Here is a 21036-nt window from a genome sequence, read left to right as displayed (position 1 = left end):
GGGCGAGCTTTTCAACGCCTCCAAGCTTCCATACAGACATCCTCCAGCGACTGGCCGAATGCACCCAACTCCCTCGCGCGCATCGTTTTTCTGTCCAATTGAATAATGACACTAATGGTGCGCTGGTGGTGATGATGAGTTTGATGGTGGTAATCATCGCCCAAACGACGCCCAAAACTGGAACCGTTTAACCGGCATCATCGCTGTTTCCCTTCTTTTCTTTTGTTCACGCAATTGCAATCTCGCAATGCTGGGTAGCAGCAACCCGGTGAAGTGGTTGCAATTTTGTACCGTTTTCCCCGCATTTTTCGCTGGCTAGTTAAATGTTTCCCAATGAATCCCCACGAAGTACCCAACGGCCTCGAGACGAAGGAAACGCATCCAATTAGCCGTTCGATTCCGGTATCGGAAATAAGCCATCGTCGTGGTGCGTGGTCATCATTGCTTCCGCACGCTTCTCAAGCAGCTTCCCTTTCCCTACGGTCATCAATTTTCGTCCTATGACGTGCGAGCGCGTTGGACCACAAAGTCCATACGCACCACCGCTCGAGCCTTAAAAATTCCATAATGACAACCGGTGGGTCCGCAAGTTTGCGAAACCCCCTCGCAGACCATGAATGAAACACATTGTTGAGCCCGGCGAGCCTGTGTTTGATTGGAGTTGGCAGTGAAAAACACCCCGTACCAAGGGGGTAAATATTTGCCATAATCTCAATGCTCGCCGCGGGTGAAGCAGCTGTCCGGCCGCTTGCGCAGTGAAGTTGTGCGAGAAGCGCACAAAGATCGATCGAGGAGGAGACTGACCCTGACGCAGGGGCGACTATGTTGCGCACACGATCGATCAGCCTGTCAGCCGAAAGAGAGAAGAGGGAAAGAACGATCCAGTGGAACAAAGTGGAATGTGAACAAGCCGGGGCCCGTGAAAGAACGCTTCACCTGTCCCGGTGTCGAAAGTCGGCGCGAAACGCCAGAGACCCGGGGCCAAGAGAAAGAAGATACCCCGCGGTGTCGGTGAAGTTGGTCACCGATATTTCGAGCGTCTTTCGAGCGCAAGAAAGGCACCCTAAAGGGAACCTGTTGCAAATGGAGTACTGGGCTGACCTCTTACTGACCTGGGCCGCGTTCGTTCGTTCTTGCGCTTGCAGCCTGTAAAAAGTTTATTGAACTAACTTTATCAGCCGAACCTGTTAGGTAGTGCCTCTTGGGCCTCTTGGGCAGTATACGACCATCGACTGAATCGACTTTGTTTTTACGAGCCCATCTTCTCACTTTCTTTGCGTAACAACTGTAACGGATTTGGTGCACTGCACTGTTTGTTCAACAGCACTCGTTTTTATTCGCTTTTAACAACAGTTTGTGCGATAATTTACAACACAAACGCTTCATTGCTGGCTCCCGCACTCTCTTCGCGCGTAACCGAAAGCGTAATAAATACGTTACCAATAAAAAAAGACGCTCTGTTCCTTCCCGTTTGCCCGTTTGTACCGGCGAATCCACCGACAAGACATCCACCGATGACATCCATAAAGCGATCCGCGCAACTCAATCCTGGCACGTCGCCGCCGGTGGTGATATTTGTGGTCGTAAAGTATCGCTCTGTCTCTCTTTCAATGCTGCCTTGTACACCAAAACTTCACCACCTTCCGTTGCACAACCACAAGCGATGCGGATTGAAGTGAACATGTGTAATTATAGGTGTAATTTTATGGCTGAAGCGTTTGCTGCAGTAGTGTGACCCTTAGTGCAACTCCACCCAGCCCCACACAGAAGAGGCAATTTATTCTCAGACATAGACGTACGGGGCCCTGTCTAGCGCAAAATACTTTCCATTTCTTCTTCACAGAAGATGGATCTTTAGCATATTCTTCGCCTGCTCTGTTTGATAGAGGAAAGAGCAGACGAATAGGCTGATCAAAACCGATTCTTATGCTCTTCCAACCATGTCTGCGCTTCCCATGGGATGTGATGACGTGATTTGAATACATTTGTAATAATTGCCGCCATGGTCTCACTTTCCTCGGGCGGCCATTCTCTCACCGGAACTGGGCGAAACTTTTTTTTCCCATTGAGCGCCATTTCCCCCGTCGGATGGGTATGGTAGTGTGTTATAATTTAAAAAAAAAAGCAGAAAAAACCCACTTCCACACCCACCGATCTCGATTCTAGATTGCAAAATCACCCCCTTTGCTGCAGCTTTGCAAAAGCCACACCTCACCAGCATACCGGCAACCAGTCGACCTCGATCGGTTGCGCTGCAGACGGGAGCCTTACACTTTCACCGATGTGCATTTGGGCTTTGCACACACTGCGAGAGTAGAACGCCTCCAACGGCCAACGCGTCCAACGGCCGATCGTTCTTCCCACAGAATGCGGTGGGCTGCACCGGACACCCAAACGCTCTGAGAGCTCCGGGCTGTTGCTCCGGTTTGCGGTCCACTGCCCGCTGCCCCGTCACGGTTCACGGCAGTTTTGGGCGGTGGGAATCGCGGGATGAATGAATTATGTTTTGTTTACGCCGCAGCTTTGGTGTATGATTCGTTGCACACAAAAAAGGCTTCCCCCCTTCCTTCCCGTTTGAGTGGAGCACGAGCACGAGAGGAAACGGAAACAAAGTGGGTGAAATGTCACGCATGTGACTTTTTCATACGATCGTAAATTGATCCTCCGCAAAAGTGCGCAAAAAAAAGACACAGACACGCAGACACATTTCGCAGAAAACGTGTGCCCTTTTCCTCTTTTTTTTTGTTATGTACATATTCATAACATTTACAACACACGGTATCCGCCCTGTATCTAAAACAGCCCAACGCGTCATACCACATGGTGATGCCAGTCCAACCCATCTAAACGCCCAACCCGTTCTCTACGTACGCGCAATACTAGTTTGCGTTGGCGCTGCGGTTAGGAGGCAAAAGGGTTCGTTAGACTTTACGACATGACTCACTCCTGCACTCAAGCCTCGCCGTCGTCGTCGTCCGTGGTCCGTCGGGCCTCCCTAATCAAGCAATTGCTCAAACGACGGCACGATCCTCCGGCAAACTCCGCACTCCAGCCGGGTGGAAGTGATTATTGTCATCCAATAAACGGCACGAGACGGGGGCCAGACACCATCAAGCATCAACATAGATCAACACACCACGATGAATTCGGCAATGCCTAGAATCGTCCGTGGGCGATCGTCGTTACACTTACGCTTGATTAACGATCCAATCGAGCGGGGCAGGTTTCGAGCGACAAAATCCGGAGCGGGAGGCTCAGAAAACTCCCCCAAAAAAGGGGGGTGTGTGTGCGCTAGACGCACACAGATCCAATTCCGTTGTTTCGTCAATCTCCGCTTGAGATTATCAAACGAAACCATTTCGTTCGCTCGCTCCGTAGGGCCTAGAATTTGTGTGGGTGTATAATTCGATTTCCTGTTCGTAAATTGATTGGAGAGCGGTACAGAAGTGTCACTTAACGAAACAACGGTGCTGACACTATCGGGAAAAGGGTTGGAACGGAACATCGGACATCTCAACCAAGGGAATTTATGACACCGAATTATGGGAAGCTAAATTAGCTTTCATCAGCAAGACAATCACATTCGTTATTGATTTTTCCTATCTCTACAGCCTAGCTATGACTCCCCAATGACAAAAAGGCCATTTTGTCTTCTTTACAAACACTCAACACTTTTATTTGCATAAAAATAGGTTAAAATATTCCCCAAACATTCTTGACAAATAATATTCTCTTCACACACCCAGAACGCAAAGCAAATTTAAATGTCTCATTGCATGACTTGCTTTCAAAATATTCCGTCGAGGCCTGACTTTTTTTGTTGCGAAACACCAACTGCTAAATGCGTACACCGCCCTGCGTGTTACACCCAATTTTCATTCAAATTCAACAACAAAAACTACACGCTAATTTATGCCTGCCAGGTAAATCTCATCCCCCCACGGCGGCTGCTGTGCTACAGGGCGTGCTTTATAGGCGTGGGATTGGCTTCCGTCCCGTTCCCAGAATATAATCAGTGCGGGTACGGCGCAAAACATACACGTCGTTCAAGCACTACAATAGTATCACAATTCTTAGCCACCGCCAGCCAACCAACCAACAACAGACGATCGTTTACGTTCCCTCCCCGAGAAGTGTTTAAATGACGAAATTGCAGAAAACAGCAAGCAGCAGCATGCGTAAACAATGTTTTATTTGCGTATGGCGTGATTCGGGCAGCTCACACACCGACAGCACGCACAGAGCACGACCCGCCCGGTTGCGAAAGAAAGCGATAAAAAAACGTTCGCCAGCCAGTGCAATGTTTGTTAATGCAATTAAAGATGTTGTTGTCATGACGTTGCGTACCTTTATTTTTATGTTCTCTGGCCACAGCACAGCTCCAGCCGCTGTGCGCACTGTTTGGTATGTAGCATTTTGTTTGCATGTGTTATGTTAGTTTTTAGGCTCCGGTTGTTTTGGGGACTGAACGACACACAGCCACCACACCACAAACCATTGCCCAGTAGGTAAGGTGTGAGTTGATTGGGCAGTGGAAACTGGACTCACTAGTGAGCAGGGTAATTTTCTGCGCGTCAACATTCCACCGCATTTGGAAGGAAACGCGCCCCAAGAAATCTGGCCAATTTCGGTCCCCAAAAAGGAAGTGACACAATTCTCCACACCGAACGGGGCCACGTGAGCGTGCCGCGAGGGGAACCTACCACTCACTGGAGGTGAAGAAGGAAAACCCCTTCAAACCTCAAAGCATCCCTTGCCACCCCAAAAAACTCGCTTGCGGTGCGTCATAATTTTGGTCATTATGCTCGGTCAAACCACCCATCCCCATCCCCGGGGTTCGAACGTGCGTCCAAACCCATGGACAAAAATTAAGATAATGCCCAGATTTATCGAGGCTAGAGCCCCTTCGCCATCATCCTCCGTTTCTGACCCGCACAGTCACACAACACCGTACAGTGGTAGAGCCGATTTTTTTTTTTTGAAAGTCACAAAACACGCAAACACGGTTCAAACAAACGGCGGCTACCAAACGGGGTAAAATCCAAAATTCCCATCCACCTTGGCGACCCTGGGCGCCCAACACCGACACACACGCACGATCATTAGACTAACCGGATTGCGGTGGTGCGGTGGAATTTTTCGTTTTTCCGCAATTGCTAATAAACGGGTGCGAAGCGAACCGAATGGGCATGCGTGGAAAAACTGACACAAGTGTCTGAGAAATGGAGATCGGATGAAAGGCGAAGGGTGAGAAGAAAGAGGCAAACAAAAACAACGACAAAACTACTTAATTTTCGCTGCCCTGAAGTTTTTGCATTGCCTGGGAATGGGGCAGCCAAACGGCACAGAGACCGCTCTCTCTCTCTCTCAGCGCATGCAATTCGATCTGGTCGTATGGTGCCGAAAGGATGAAGAGCCTGAGCTGACCGTGACGTTAGCTTAAGCCGGTGAAGGGTACTACACACCAGCCCCAAACAGAGCGAACGAGAGGTGAGAAAACGTCTAAAGGGGAAGCCATACAGCCACTCGGCTTGCGACTTGCAATTAGATGTGACGGGGCAAACGGAACGGAGCGATGCCACCGAAACGAGTAATTGAAATTTCATTAAAGGCTTCCCAAACATGACCAACCGGTTAACACTCTCAGCCCGCACAGCGCAACAGCTGGCTGCAGCAATCTCTGACGGCAGCCGCCGTCGCAGCGCACGCAAAAACGAACGACTTCAACGCAAGCGACGAACCCTTATTTCGGCTGGAGTGGAGGATTTGAACAGACGAAGTTTTTGGGTTTTCTGTTTGAACGAACACTTGCAGTCGGAACCATACCATCCGGTACGGCTGTTTTATGATGTACCATCGCTTCAGAAAGCATTAAAAATTGAAGCGCCTGCGCCCAGCTGGTTCCGGTGCGCTTTGGAACCCAGCACACGCGACCATACGGCGAAGGGGGAATGAGAATGCTTTCTGTGCAAGGTGTTTTTACGATCCATTGCTACCGGGGGCAAAAGTACCGGAAATAATATGTTTCCCTTCGTTTATGCGCACATGTGAATTTTGTCTGTGTGTGTGTGTGCTATCCTTTTATTAATCTCCTCCCTTCCCCAAAGTCGCTTTCATTATTAGCAACAACGGGAAGCGATAAATTGCACCAGATTAGACGCGGGCTCGAACCCGGTACTCTCACTTTTGTTTCGCTTCTACACGTCGAACCCCCCAAACAGTGTCCCTTGTTTCCGTTTTTTGTGTGTTAAAGGGAGAGCGGCATTTCCAGTGCCCGCTCCGAAAAAAAACGAATCGCTCCACCCTCCGTGGCTTTATTTATTGCCCTTTTATAAACTATTGTACAGAGAGTTCTTTCTTTACTTTTGGGAATGTTTTATTGCTGTTTTTTTTGTTTCGTTTGTTGCTTCTCTGCTTCCAAAGGTTTTATTATTTGCCACTGTCTCCGTTCTCCGTCTTTGTCTGAATGGTGTGTGTGTGTGTGTGTGTGTGCCACCAGTGATTTAAAGATAAATGAACTTTATTTACCATTATGACGCTTAATTTGCGTGTCTTAACTGGCGGCCGTGTGAATTGGCACGACCGTATCGTAAATGGTTTTATTAAGAGTGACAATGCCGGACGGGGTAGGGAAATTATCTAACCAATTAAGACGATCAGAGACACATGATAAATCGTCTCAAATGAAGACACTTTGAGGTTATTTTCTTTGGTTGTTATTAATCTGACTTTTAAGTTTAAACTTTTATTACCTTTTCTCATCTAATTTAGTAAAATCCAACTATATTCTTCTCTTTCTCTTAGCTTCCAACGATCACAGCCATCATGAAGTTCATACGTCATAGCACACACACACACACACACACACACACACACACACACACACACACACACACACACACACACACAAGCACAGCATCATAATGCCGAATGAAATTAACCTAACGGAGCATTATTACTGGCCGCGATCGCGCCCGGCCACCAAGTGCGCGGGAATATATCTGCTTTGTCCCCCCAAAGCCCCCGAATCCGCAAGCCAAAAAGCAATCAGCAAGCAAACACGAAACAACAAGAAATGATCGCTTCTTCTCTCCCTTCTCTCCCAGTTCATTACACACACACTCACACACATATCATCGCAACGCAAATGCACAGCGAGCTCGTGTGCATGCGGCTACAAAGTTGAAGCATTTGTTTTTATTGCTCCGCGATCCGGGGCTACTACCGCCGCCGCCGGTCCGGTCCGTCCACCGGTTTTGCTTGGAATGCCACGTACGTATCGCGCAGCCGGCAGGTCCAATCGGCAGGTGAAACCGTCGGAAGCTGCCCCGCGAGGGAGCGCGATCGGAGGGCTGATTAAGGGTAATTTTTTCCGACTTAATGAAATAATCGTGCAAATGGGGTACCTTCAGACCCCCTCCCCCCGCGCTTGCAAAGAAGCTTTTGACGGCAGGGGAGAAAGAAGCGAGAAAGCGATGACCTTTGTTTGCAAAAAGTGTTTTTGGGGTTGATTGGCGCAAGGGTTCGCTGGCTGTCGATTCCAAATAGCAAAATGTCGCCTTCGCGTGTGTTTGGTTTTGTTTGGGATTTTTTTGCGTATTGGGAAAGGTTGTTGTAAGTAAAGCCCTGCGCAAAGCCTGCAAAGCATGGGAAAGTGAAGAACAATGAAGCGTACGGACACGACACGTTCGGTATGTAATTTTAATTTGATTTTAATTTTCACTCAAAATTCACCCTGTAATGCTGCTCTTTTTTCGCCCCGTCTTTTTGATTATGAAATTTCTCTCACAGCGGCCTTTTGCCCTTTTCAAAGGCTCGCCATATTTTTCAACACCTTTCTAGATGGAGCAAAACATCACACCCCGTTCAGACAAAACCTATTTGTACGGACCTAGAGTTGCGGCCATTTCGATTGTGCCCGTCTTGTCGCTCTAATCGCAATCGCCTTTCGTAAAGCAAAACTCATTCATCATAATCAAAGGGCTTGTACGGGGTGACTACATTGTTGGAGGTTGTGTGTGTCTAGGTCTGGGCGAAAGTCAACGGCGTAATGGAAGCACTCCCCCTTTGGCACGGTGGAGGAGACACTTTAGACGTGCCGTTTCCCCTAATGGAGAACAAAACGACAATGCTACAACAAGTCCGCCAACGGAAACGAACCATATCGAATTGACAAATTGCGCCCACCGCACTGGCACCGGAGACTTTTCGCAAAGCGCGTTGACTCACAACAGCACAGAGATGACAAAACCGGGGCGAACCAGCCTCTAAACGGTTTTAGAGATCGTGTCGGAAGATAACTTTCCTTTTTTTCCTTTCTTCCCTTTTAGTGTTTGTGTCGCAAACAAGACATGGCATGGTGGATCTTTAAAACGAGTTGGCGACCCCTCTCGTACACCTGACTCCTTGGCAAGAAACATCCAAAAGCAGGGAAATCGCATCAACACACACACACACACACACCACACACACACACACACACACACACACACACACACACACACACACAAACGGGGACATTTTTCGGGTGAAATTTTATCACTGATAAACAACACGCACGGCCGGGGAACAACTTTCGAACCAGTTACCAGAGACGGGACACGCACGGGTCCATTACGGGTCTATCGCGCCTTTAGGCGCCCCACCACATCCAGAAATCCGTCCCCTCACACATCGATGGGAACGGGGCGGGAAAAGGTCAAAAACTTTCTCCTTCGTTTGGGATCGAACGGGAGGGAGTGGACACTCCTTCCCCGTGCTGTTAAAGGTAAAAGCGGGAACTGGGCTGTGCCCACCCGGCATTGCGAAAACAGGTTTCCCGCTGGGTGTAAACACACGCGCGTGCCGCTCACTTGCAATCCCATTCCTCGATGTTCGATCCGTTCGAAAGTCCCGCAACCTGTCGGATGCACCAAACACTCCCGACTAGGGATTGGGATGCCAACTCACCTGAAAGTGTCGGTTCTGCTCCAGCGCCGAGATGCGCCCTCCGCCACCACCTCCACCCCCACTGGATGAGGTCGGTGTGGAGGAGGTTTCGGACTCCGCTTTCCGGACAAACTTCAACATTTCCTGGTTCTGCTGTTGTTGCTGCTGCTGCTGCTGCTGTGCTGATTGGTGCTGCTGGAGTGTCTGAACCGGATGCTGGGACTGCTGTTGCTGCTGCTGCAGCTGCTGCTGATGGACACCGGTCGCAGTGGGCAGGTGGGAAGGTTGCGATGGTTTGTGCAGACCCGACCCGTTCGTGGTCGGTCCGTTCGTACTCGCGGGTTGACTACTTTGATGCACTATTGCCGTCGTTTGATGGATGTGACCGGCGGAGGGACCGTTCGATGCCGGCGCCGGTTGTGGGGCTTTCGCGTGCGCCAGATGAGCCTGCAACGATCGGGTCGAGCTGGTCGTCTGATCTTCCGACGAAGATTCCGAGCTGAGCCTTGCGTGCGGTGCTGGAGGAAGATGATGTAGCGTTTGGATTTGCTGCTGCTGCTGCTGCTGCTGATGGACAGTGATCGCAGCCTGCTGCGATTGAACCGGCTGGCTCGCCGGAGCCGCTGGACCACCGTTCACCAGTGGAGGTAGATTCGAGAAGCGGATATGCTGACGGGGCGCAAGCAAGCGGGAAGGATTCGACGGCTTCTTCAGATGCTCGCCGAAGTATCCCTTGCCGGTGCCGTTGTACGCGAGCCCTCCGTTTTGGTAGGCAGCTTTCAGGTGACCGCCGTTCGTGTACCCGTTCTTGAGGATACCTCCCGGTGGGTGCGGTGGTGGTTGATAGCGGGGCGGTATGTGGCTACCCGGTGCCTGGCCCGTCCCACCACCACCACCGGCCGACGTTTGCTGGGGGATACCGCTCGCGGACTTTACCAGCCCACCACCATTGAGGGCGGACGTGAAGATGCCACCGCCAGGATGGTGCCCGACACCGTTCGACAGTGAGGTCGTCACCACCGTACCTGTTACTTGCTGATGTTGTTGTTGCTGCTGTTGCTGTTGCTGCTGTTGCTGTTGGAGGTGCTGTTGGGCTTGTTTGAGTTTGTGCTTGTGCAATTGCTGCTGAAGATGCTGCTGCTGGAGCTGGTGATGGTGCTGTTGCTGCTGTTGAAGCTGCTGCTGCTGCTGCTGTTGCTGTTGTGTGTGCGGTTGTGATTGCTTGCCTGTCAGACCTATGATATTTCCAGATAGCTTCAGGTTGCTAGTATTCGTTGTCATGACTACGGGGAGAGGAAGCTGGTGGGTTTAGCGAAGTAGAAAAGGCGTTGCTGCTACTGCTGCTGCTGCTGCTGCTGCTGCTGCTGGGTGTGTCTGAAGGCGACGGTAGGGTCTCCTCGAGCTTTTTTTACGATTCTTTGCTCCGGTTCTTCTGAAAACACATACACTTACACACTCACTCACTCTGCCTCTCTCTATCGCTCCCAGGAAATCGTACAGACTTCCTGCGCTGACTAATATTCTCGCGACTAACCATAAACGGAACCACTTCAAGCTATGCAGCGATAACGGCTCCACTTCAGGAATGCTTGCTTGTAACTTTTTCGATAAAAAAAACCCCCCTAAGAGGCTCAGCAGAACTTGCACTCGCTTACACACAAAAATCACTCCATAAAAAAACGATTCTTCTCCAAACGACACTATCGACGCGTCTCGCCTTTTTTTCTACGTTTTCCCCCCACAGGTTTCGTTTTCTATCACAAAATGCAGCCACTGCTTGCCGCCTAGATATCACACCGCACTGGAGCTACCGGGAACGACGACACGATCACTGCACACGGGACCTTTGCCTTCGACACCATCGGACACCACGCGCAGCACCGATGACCAGCATCACCAGCCTTCCCGGCCGCACCAAACATTGTCATCGACCGCTCGCGTTCCTAAACACCGACTTCGACGCCGAGCGCAAAAGGGAACCCGAAAAAGCTCAAGCTTCCTTATCATCCACTTACACAAAAACACACACACACAGACTGGCCAACTAGCCTATCGCTCGCTGCTAGTTACCTGTCGCAGGTCTAGACAGAAAACATTCACCTGATAACGTCGCAAACGAGCTTTTCCGTGTTTTATCTATCGCCCAGCACACCGAGGCACTGAGGCGAGTCCGATGTCCGTTGAAGTCCGTCCGGACCGTCCACGCGATGGCACGGGAGGTCCTGCCCTAGGGCTGGAGGCTGCTGCTGCTGACACACACACACACGGTTCACAACGGTGGTCCGTCTGCGACGATCGTGTGTCGATCACTGACAGACGCTGCCGGCCCGGGGTTTCGATTTTCGACCACCGATGGCGATCCTCGAGTTTCGCGAACAGGGCTCAACACACACACACACTTTGGCAAAAGTTCCGCGTGTGAAGGGAAACCGTCGATGGAGCCTGAAAAAAAAGAAAGGAAAAGAAGGGAGACGTGAGTCGTGGTGAGTTCCTCCTTGCTAGCCGGCGCACCGCCCCGGGGTTGGGTGTTTTTTTTTTTCAGCGTATCCGATCCACCTGCAGCCACCGGTGGAATGCGCTGGTGAAAGATGTAAAGCAGCGGACATGATCAAGTTTCAATTCATACGGACGGCTCTGTGTGTAAATCCGCGCCCTGTGTTCTCCGCAGATAAGCACACAGACAAACACACAGACGCGGCTTCAGTATCAAAATGGAAGAATAAAAATGCGCGCGCGCGCTCCCAAAACTCGCTCCAGGGGGAAAAAACAAGTTCGTTACGATTTAAACTGAATCGAAAGTACCCCTCCGTTTCGTCCCGCACAGTGGAGAGCCACCTTGGGAGCACTCTCCTCTCTCCCGAGGAAGCCCGGGATCGCTCCAAACGAAAGCCCGCCATTCAAAGGTTTGCCCGTTGAGCGTTCGCGTCTCTATCTCTCAAGCCCAAGACCGTCGTTGGCGTTGGTTCAAAATTTTAACGAACAAAAACCCAAACCCACCGCCACACACTCACAAGCCACTAACCGGTGTGTGCGAGCGTCTCGAGCGTTCGTGGCATGCGGCAACATAACCGGCAAACGAAAACCGCGACTATGCTGCGCGTGTGGGGAACGGGGAAGATCTCAAGAACGCCATCCCTCGTCTTCCGTCCTGCTGGGGGCCACACCACACCGTTCAAGGAACCGGTCTTGGCAGCCACGATCAGACCTCTCCAGGCAATATGCGAACGACAGAGAGAGAGAGAGAGAGAGCAAGAGAGAGCAAGGAGAGCACATGCCTCCTCTTCAATGCTACTTTCGACAGCGGCAGCATCACCATGACGACAAGCTCTCACAAACACCGAGACGCGCGTGTACTTTAAAAAGCTACAAACGTGGCGACTCCCTCCCGGGTCTCGCCCTTCTTTAGGGATTCTCCAACCAGTCCATCCCCCCAAACGTGGGCCCAAGTTTGTTGTGGTTTCGCGAAAATGCCGTGTTTTGTGTATGGCAGTTCCTGCCAACACCAACACATTGATATCTTCAGCTCGTGAAGTATCGCGCGCTTTTTTTCGTTTAACTCTCGCTGTCTCTGTTCCACCCTGCTGCCCCAACATAATTCGTTTGGAGCATGTTTGTGTGTCGCGCGGGCACGATCTGCCCCCGGAGAGCGGACTCTCTTCCCGCGCCCCGTGCAGCACACAAAAACACGCTCCAACACATAGAACAACAAAACCTGAACCTGACCAAATGCTGCTCCGAAAAAGGCCCTCGTCGGCGGGTTTTTGAGGTATGTGGCGCAAAAGGGCCTGGTCTTGCCGGGGGGGGGGGAGTAGTGGGGCCTTTTGCACGAAAGGCTCCAGTTTTCCAGCCTGGTGCGGGAAGAAGAGCCGAGAGCCGTCTTTCGTAACGCAGCGCGCTTTCCAAGACCAGCTCCTGCTTCTCACGCATCCTCGCGTGTGCGCTTGGGAAGCTGCCCGGTGCACTATAGCTCGGGCTGGATAAGGGCATCGGAACGCGCGAATGTAACACAGTTTTTGAGCCCGAGCTCGACCCCGCGCACTGAAGCAAACCGGAATGTAACGCAACGCCCCGCGCGCGCCCGAGCACAAGAACAGCGGGAAGATATGTTGGACAACGTAGTGTGTGTGTGTGTTTGCGCGGAACCTTAAACGTCCCGCGCGGTCGGTAATGAATCTCGCGGTGTGCCGCACGAGTCTTTTTGCTGCTGCTGCTGCTGCTGTCGTTATTGTTGTTGTTTTGTGTGAGCGAGTTTGAACCCGAAACCGCCCGCCCGGCGAAGCGCTTTTGCCGACGCGGAAACCACACACGCAGCCCCGGGTATGCCCGATTTTGGGGCTGAACTTGTGTTTTTGTCCATGTTTGGTAGTGGGTTCCAGTGGGTCCAAAGTAAAGGCTGTGCTTCGGAGCCGGGTGTGTCTGATCTTTGCAAAAGGTGTGATACAAAACGGGCTTTTGTCTGTAGCTTTGCAGCGGTGTGTGAAAAAAACCATAAGGCTCTAGCTAGTTGCTGAGAATATTGCTAGGAAGAATAGGCAGATGTGTTCAGTAAGCTTGCCAAAAGATAAGTTTTAATGCTCTCAGATGTCATTCAACTGCTTCCCAGTGTGTTCATAACTTCAGGACCTATTGCAATATCATAGGAGCAAAATCATTCTCAGAATATCTATGATATTTTCAGATATCATCATTTCAAAGCCTACATTTGAATTCCCTGATATGTCTTTTAGCTACTTCCAAGCAAGTTCCTGAGAATCAATAAAAGTGCTTTGGAGAGATTTGATTTTAAAGATATCTAAGAAATCTTCAGATATCAACGCTCCAAACGTTACATTTGAATGCTTTGAGATGTATTTTAGCTACTTCCAAACAAGTTCCTGTTTTAGAGACTCATTAAAAGTGCTTTGGAAAGATGTGATTTTAAAGATATCTAAGAAATCTTCAGCTATCAACGCTCCAAACGTTACATTTGAAAGCTTTGAGATGTCTTTTAGCTACTTCCAAGCAAGTTCCTGTCTGTGAGATTCATTAAAAGAGCTTTGGAAAGATGTGATTTTAAAGATATCTAAGAAATCTTCAGCTATCAACGCTCCAAACGTTACATTTGAAAGATTTGAGATGTCTTATAACTATTTCCAAGCATGTTCCTAAGCTTAAGACTTATTTCAATAGCCTTGGAGCAAAATCACTCTCAGAATATCTTAGATATCTTAAGATATCAACTCACTTAGCACAGATCTGTACACCTCCTCCTTTCTCTGACATAATGATCAATATCCTCAACAGGGCACTGACATTAAAATACATCGCCGACTGCTTGTTTGCACCAAACCTCTCCCTTAAGACATTGCTACCTACAATAAAACAGCACACAAATATGATCCCTACCCCCTACACCCCAGACACAACAAGTTTATAATCCCCAATACGCACCAAATTTGTCATGACAAGCACTCTCACCCACTCGAGTTTGTACGAGATATAAAATATTGCACTCATTTCATTACAAGATCCACTATCAAATTATTAACGACATGGTCGATCAAGAACAACATAACCAAAGCCATAAAGCTGTGCAGCACGCGCAACACCGTTCTGTCCCCGTCTCCTTGTGGCTCGTGTACACACACACGCACGCACACCACTGCCCCTTATTTACACCACATCGCTGCCAGGCATAATTTGTACGATCGGCGTTCCCGGCAGCCACTGCGCCCCGAGAGCAAAAACTTATCAACATCACATTAATCAAGATAAAAACGGTTACACCCGTACGCTGCCGGTAGGGGCTGCTACCGGTGGAAGCATATTTCATAAGCGCTTGGTTGGTTGTTTTTTTTTTCGCGTTTTAAACGCGAACGTGCCCATGTACTTGAGCCGGTGAGCCTGGTACCGTGGCATCTGGAAAACTGAAACAAAACAAACGATCCTCCAGCTCATAACATGTAAAGCATGTAATAACACACGGGTTGGCCTCGTCCCAGCTGGCAGGGGTGGTAGATAAGCATAAGTCTCCCCGAGAAGAATGACACCTTGACGCGCACACACCGCCATTGACATGATCGAGAGAGAGAGAGAGAAAGACAGGGAGAATGGCATCATCTCTGGTCAGTTGTGAACTAGAACACGGACGGTTAGACCACAGCGCCGGCATTCCGTTCCAGAAGAGTGCGCGCCAGCTCGCCAGCTCCACGGCTCCACGGTTGACACAACACGATGCTGCAGCTCCATCCAAGTGTAACAATCCGACAGATTGGCACGATTTGGATTGGCGCAACGAGCGTCGAAGCACCGGAGCACCGCTGAACAGACGGAAAGGTCAGCCATCAAAGGGCCGTGGAATAGAAGCAGAAGGCAGACACAAAAACACTTCTAGGTACTCCGAGCAGTTACAGTCTCCGCTACAATTGTAAACCTCTATTACAGTGTGAATAAGCTAAAAGAAAGACACTGGGAAGGGAGCGGCATAAAAAACCCAATCTCTCTCTCTCTCAGCCCTATGAAACAAAAAATTGCTTCATTCCACCGACCGATCCCAAAACCACAACCACTCATTTGCTTTACTCCAACACCCGGCGAAAGCCCGGCACCTCGTCCAAGCCCGTCGTGCATACCAAGCCCTCTGGACGGGACTATAAATTTCATCTGTTTATTAACCTCGATCCGTCGCTTTTTATTCGTCCTCCATCCCCCCCCCCCCTCCAACCCCGCCCTCAGCAAATGAAGCGGTGCATTCGCGCGCATAAAATCCTATAAATCTCGCCCCTGCACCCTTGCACTAGCACAGCAACTCAGGCCCCGGCTTGGGCTCAGAACTTTGGCGCAAACACACAAAAACATACAGCCGGTACTTTGCGGTACTTTTCACCCACCGGCGATGCCACTGGGTATTAGTGTGTGTGTAGGGATGGAGCTGGTTGGGCTTTCCCTTTGGCACGATCCATCCATCCATCCATCCAGTCAGCCAACTACCTCCCCTAACTAAGAGAAGAGACGTGCGGAAGATCAACGTGCGATCTTGTTTCGACGTTAGGCAACATTTCCTGGAATGTCTGGGGAAACCAGCGTTCCCTGCCGCAGCGGTGTCAACGGACTCTAATGATGTCTCTCCCCGCGCGCTAGAAACAATGACAACGCAAATTGCATAAGAGAAAGTACTGATGCAGCACTGGATGCAGTTCGCGCGATGCTCTTCCGAAAGCGGCAACGTCATCGTAGACAATTCCTCTCCAGCTTGCCTGCATATCGTGCATGTGATCGAGCGAGCGTGATTGCATCTTACATCAACCATTTAGATAAAGTCACCGTAAAGCACCAAGCTCTCCTCGACACCGAGGGGTTGACATTCTGAGTGGTCCGTGATTGATGAACCAGAATGCATTGTCTTTTCGAGCCTGTTGGTGCGTTTCGCAAAACCAGCTACAGCACGCCGGTACATCACTAGCAAATGTCACGCCTGGGAATTGATCGATCAATCAAGATCGTATGGCGCATCAAGCGAAGGCCATTTCGATTTAGCCAAAGATCACGATTGACACTGTTTGATGGTGTGGTTTTACGAAAACCAAATAAAGAAGTTCTTGTTGTCTTATGAAAGTTTTATTTACCAAAGGCATTAGACAATGTCTTCGTTCGTTAGCGCAGAAACAAACCTTTAAAATACCGCAAAATGTCCTTCACAAACAAGCATACAAACGAGAACAGAAACCTTAACCGACTTTAATCCACTCAGGCGTCTACCTGGCATGCCCAGCGCGACAGCAAAGTTGATCGATTGAGTTATTTTAATTTGTGGCGACATTCCTGCTCGCCACAGTCCGAAAAAACGAAACACTACAACCCGTGCAGAGTGTCGGGTGTCACAATCGCACGAAAAAAACAGAAACGATGATAGACCACCTGTAATTGAAAGGGTCTTTTAATCCAGCCGTACGCGGGTCTTCCATCATACCTTTCAACCCCGTGTCGAGTGCCTCAGGGAGCTGTGGAGGGTTCCTGTACTACATTACAAGACATTCAAGGCTCCAAGTGAACAATGACCAAAGGGGTGTGTAATAACCCGTCATCATTTCACCGAGGCCTAGTGGGGGCCATAATTATCCACAAGCTCTCTCTTTCTCCCCCCCATCGCACTCAGCTGCAAGCAGCCTATCGCAGCCTTTTGAACCCGCCCGCTGGTGTCGTTCAAGGCCATCTTTATTCGTCGCTGGTCGATAGTATAATTTTCAACCCTTACTTAAGGCAACCTCAATGGAGCCCGAGGAATCCACAGACCGATCGCGCCGCCGATCGGTGAAAAGGCATTTTTAATAACGTACCCAGCTCCGGGCCGGACAGTCGGTGACATCGAGCAGCGTTCAATTACGGGGCATCCCACTGGAGCTAGCTTTCATCCGAAAATGAGATCGAACCTCTTAACCCCTTCGGCTCGAAGCTGGGATCGAAGTGAAACCTCCGCTACGGCGATTTAAATGGACGCACAGCATTTGCATAAAAATACACCGACCTTCGGTGGATTTAATGTTTGAGTAGCTACGACGAGATTTTCTTCACCACATGCCGCCTCTCTCTCTCTCACACACGAGATGCACTCAAACTAAGGGAGGAGGCCCCTACAAAATGCCCATTCCCATTCATGAATCTCAACTCGCCCAACGGAACGGTGGACGGTGCAGCAAGCGGTGCATATGGACTCCACCAGTGACGCGACACGAAACCTGGCGAAGCTGTGGGCCTGGTTTTCGCGGTCCAAAACAGGAAAACCTGTTCCATACCACCCCGTTTTCGAGTGGAGGCCCCGGGGTAGGAGGTATTGGGTAGGGGCCCAGGCACACCAGGCGACGATGTTATCGACATATCTGCCCCAAGTCAACACAAAACTGCGGAGGTAGAAAGCTGTCGGAGTTGTTATCATTGAAAGCGGTTGATATGCGTGCCAAAGCGGCCAAAGAGAAAAGCCGGTTCCGTTCTCGCCGTGAGCTTCCTTGCCAGCTCTGAAACGGGGGAATGACGGGGAATGCGCAAAACTGGTAGGCTAGTGAGTTGATGATGTTATCGACGATCGTGATCAGTGTTTGGACCGCGGTAGACCATCTGTTCCAATATCTGTCCAGCGCGCTGTATTTATGAGGTACAAGCATTCAACTATTTACAGCCAAGTTAGTAAGAATGTTACAAAAAACGGAACAGATCTTCGGAACATTCGAACATACCTCCTTAAAGCTATCAATCTAGTCCCTAATCTCTCCCAGTACGTCTACTTGGACATTTAAATTTCCCTTCCAACGCCCTATAGACCTTGGACCGACATCCAACCAGCTAATTGTTACACTTTCGCAGCCCGCACACATCTCAAAAAAACGGAAGCAACACGGGCAACACGTCCTACATCTGGGTCCACCACCATCTGGGTCCTCTATCTGGGCAAACAGGTTCCGCTCCGTTCCACCACCTATGTTCCAGCCTCCACGTCCTTCCGATCAGCTGCCATTGATTTATGGATCGAGTTCGATCCGGGTTCGGATTAGACGTATCGAAACATGGCAGCCCTATCGCGCAGGGCACGCACACGTCTTCCGGGAGCTGCAGCTTGCATGACAGGCGCAAAAGGGGAGGCAAGCAAAAAGAGTCAACCGCGGCGACATTTATGGGGATGTAGATCATAAATAATCGCCCGGGTCCACCGGTGAAGGAAGAGAGATCGCCGCGAGAGCGGATGGGCTACTAATTTTCGTAGCGCGGAGTACGCCTCTAGCTGCAGACACCGCTCTAAGCAGCGGGCCCACTTTCGGTGCGGATGATTAGACGCTTGTGTGCAGATGATTTATGGCAGCGGCTCATCGATGAAACTGGCGGATGACTAAAACGGATGCAGTCAAACACACGCACGCACGCAGGGTTGTGTGAAGCATATTATTTTATCACGTTACAATATTTATTGAATGTTGCTTTTCCTCCCCTTTTTGGAGGGATTTTTCTCCCGCCGTTGGAACAAGGACGGCTGGGATGCTACAAACTATAAATCAACACTGCTAAAGAAGCGGGACCAGATCAGGCTTATCGTACGCTCTCTCGTGAGCGTGCTGTTAGATCGTGCGCCCTAATCATAGGGGTGTTAGAATGGGCTAAAGAGACAGGAAGAGGGCGTTTGAGCCTGTTGTACTTCTAGCTCACCCCGAGCAGAGCGTCACACATGGTCGTGTTAAACGGTGACCCTTATGGTGAAAATGTGAGGCTTTATTTCCTTTCAGTTCTGTTGGAATAACTTTGGGACGTTTTCCAGGGGCGTAATGGATATAAATGATCATTGCTGTACATTGGAGTTCAGACATTAGGACCTAAATTGATGGCATCTTTATGAGGCATTTTGACAGAAGTCAATATGCTGATCATCTAATAAATACCCATAATTGATCAAGTATTCAAAACCGAACCTACTCCTTTCGTTTTCTTCCTACGCACCAATAAGACGCGTTGGACTCCACAGAGTCCATGACTAATAGCAGACCCAACATCTCCAATGCCCATGTCCAAACTCATTGCCAAACGCGCGCGCCCCGAACGGAACCACCTACGGCCAAACGAGATGTGTTATGCAAGACGTTGCAAAATATTTCACCTCTCTCTCACTTCATCTCTCTTGCTCCTTCCTTCTCCCGTGTTTGATGCGAGGCACCAGTTAATTTAACCTTCAATTCTTGCTTCCCGTGTTTGGCCAGGGGAAACCGTTAACCATTTCCTTCGCTAAGTGGCCCATCATGCCCGTGCTCGTTTCGCGTTCCCGCCACGTTGACCTGCATCAAATTAGAAGCCTTCCCCAGATGATATGATGAACCGAAGAGACAGATCGAGAGAGGGAGAGAGAGAGAGAGCACTTGGAGAAATTAAAGTTTGATGCAGCTTCCATTACGCGCAGTAGAAAAAACCCTCTCCGCTTTGTTTCGTTCAGATCTGCTGAAGATGCGGTGAAGACTTAGGACCTTCTCAGGCCATCTCGCCATTGACCATTTTCCAATCGCACGCGGTAGTGGCTCTGTAGAGCTTGGGAGAAATTTATTACCAACCTCCCTTTAATCGAGATTTTCCTTCGGCCTTTTCTAGCTGCATGGTTAGAAGTCGGCCACAGGGTACCCTGTCCCGTGATTGGAAACGTGCCAGAGAGCGTGCTCTAGTAGCCAGGCAGAGATCATCCATACCCGACGATCCACAAATGATCCCGTTGCACGGCGCGCTCTGATGTCCTCCTTCGCCGCCTTGCCGTGCAGCGACCGCGTTCCCACTACACCCTTTCACCCTTTCCAAGGGTTTTCATGCCCCCCCCCGCTCCCTCTCCCTGCCCCACATTACCATCAATATCGAACAGCACCACCGGGGAGAAAGTTCACTGAACTCTTCGATCGGTTCGGTTTCGAGCGCGTTTCGGTTCATTCAGCGGTCTTCAGTCAGGCCAAACCGTCGAGCCAGGCCGCAGGCCTTTGGGAGGAGAGGGCACACCACCACCTTTTCCCTACCTCGCGCGGTCAACTTTCATAACGCCGGGCCATAAGTTTGGCGCTTTTCGGGCGTTTCGGTTGTTGTTGTTGTTATTATCGGTGTTTTTTTTTTTGGTTTTTGGTTTTCTGTTTCATTCCATTTCTCCGTGCACACCTCTGCATTTCTTCCTCTACTTAGCTTGACCGTGTTTTGTTTTCTTTTTCCACCCTTCCACCTTTCCCCTTTTGCTGTTGTGCTCTGTTTGTATGTGTGTTGTATGTCTTTATTTTTTCATACATTCACGCACTTTTTCCATCTTTTTTGTTTTTGCATTTCTTTCATTCTACTTTTCGGTTCTGTTTTTCTCTCTCTCTCTCTCTCTCTCTCTCTCTCTCTCTCTCTCTCTCTCTCTCTCTCTCTTTCTCCTAGCTGCGTTTGGTGCGTTTCCTTTGTCTTTTTCTTTTTGTTACGTTTTTGTGTTTTCTTTTCGGTTTTTCTTTTTTTGCTATTGGTAGCTTTTCTTTCCTTTCTTCCCCGGAGTTTGTCACCGCGGTTTTTCTTTTTCGGTGCTGTTGTTGATGCTGCGCACACCTTTCTTTCCGCCGGCGCTGCCACCACTACCGCCTCGATCGTATCATA

At 49.9% G+C, this 21036-nt stretch overlaps 1 protein-coding gene across 1 annotated transcript in view; it reads right to left on the bottom strand.

The window, feature by feature from the left end:
- Window positions 1-21036, bottom strand: part of LOC121596034 (mediator of RNA polymerase II transcription subunit 15) — a 42665-nt gene that overhangs the window by 9179 nt on the left and 12450 nt on the right. Inside the window, exon 2 of the mRNA XM_041920602.1 lies at window positions 8950-11370. Coding sequence (XP_041776536.1) covers window positions 8950-10209 — 1260 coding nt within the window. The 5' untranslated portion in view covers window positions 10210-11370. The remainder of the gene's footprint in view (window positions 1-8949; window positions 11371-21036) is intronic.

Source organism: Anopheles merus, chromosome 3R, assembly GCF_017562075.2.
Source record: "Anopheles merus strain MAF chromosome 3R, AmerM5.1, whole genome shotgun sequence".
NCBI classification, from domain to species: domain Eukaryota; kingdom Metazoa; phylum Arthropoda; class Insecta; order Diptera; family Culicidae; genus Anopheles; species Anopheles merus.
This window is presented reverse-complemented; position numbering and strand designations above follow the sequence as displayed.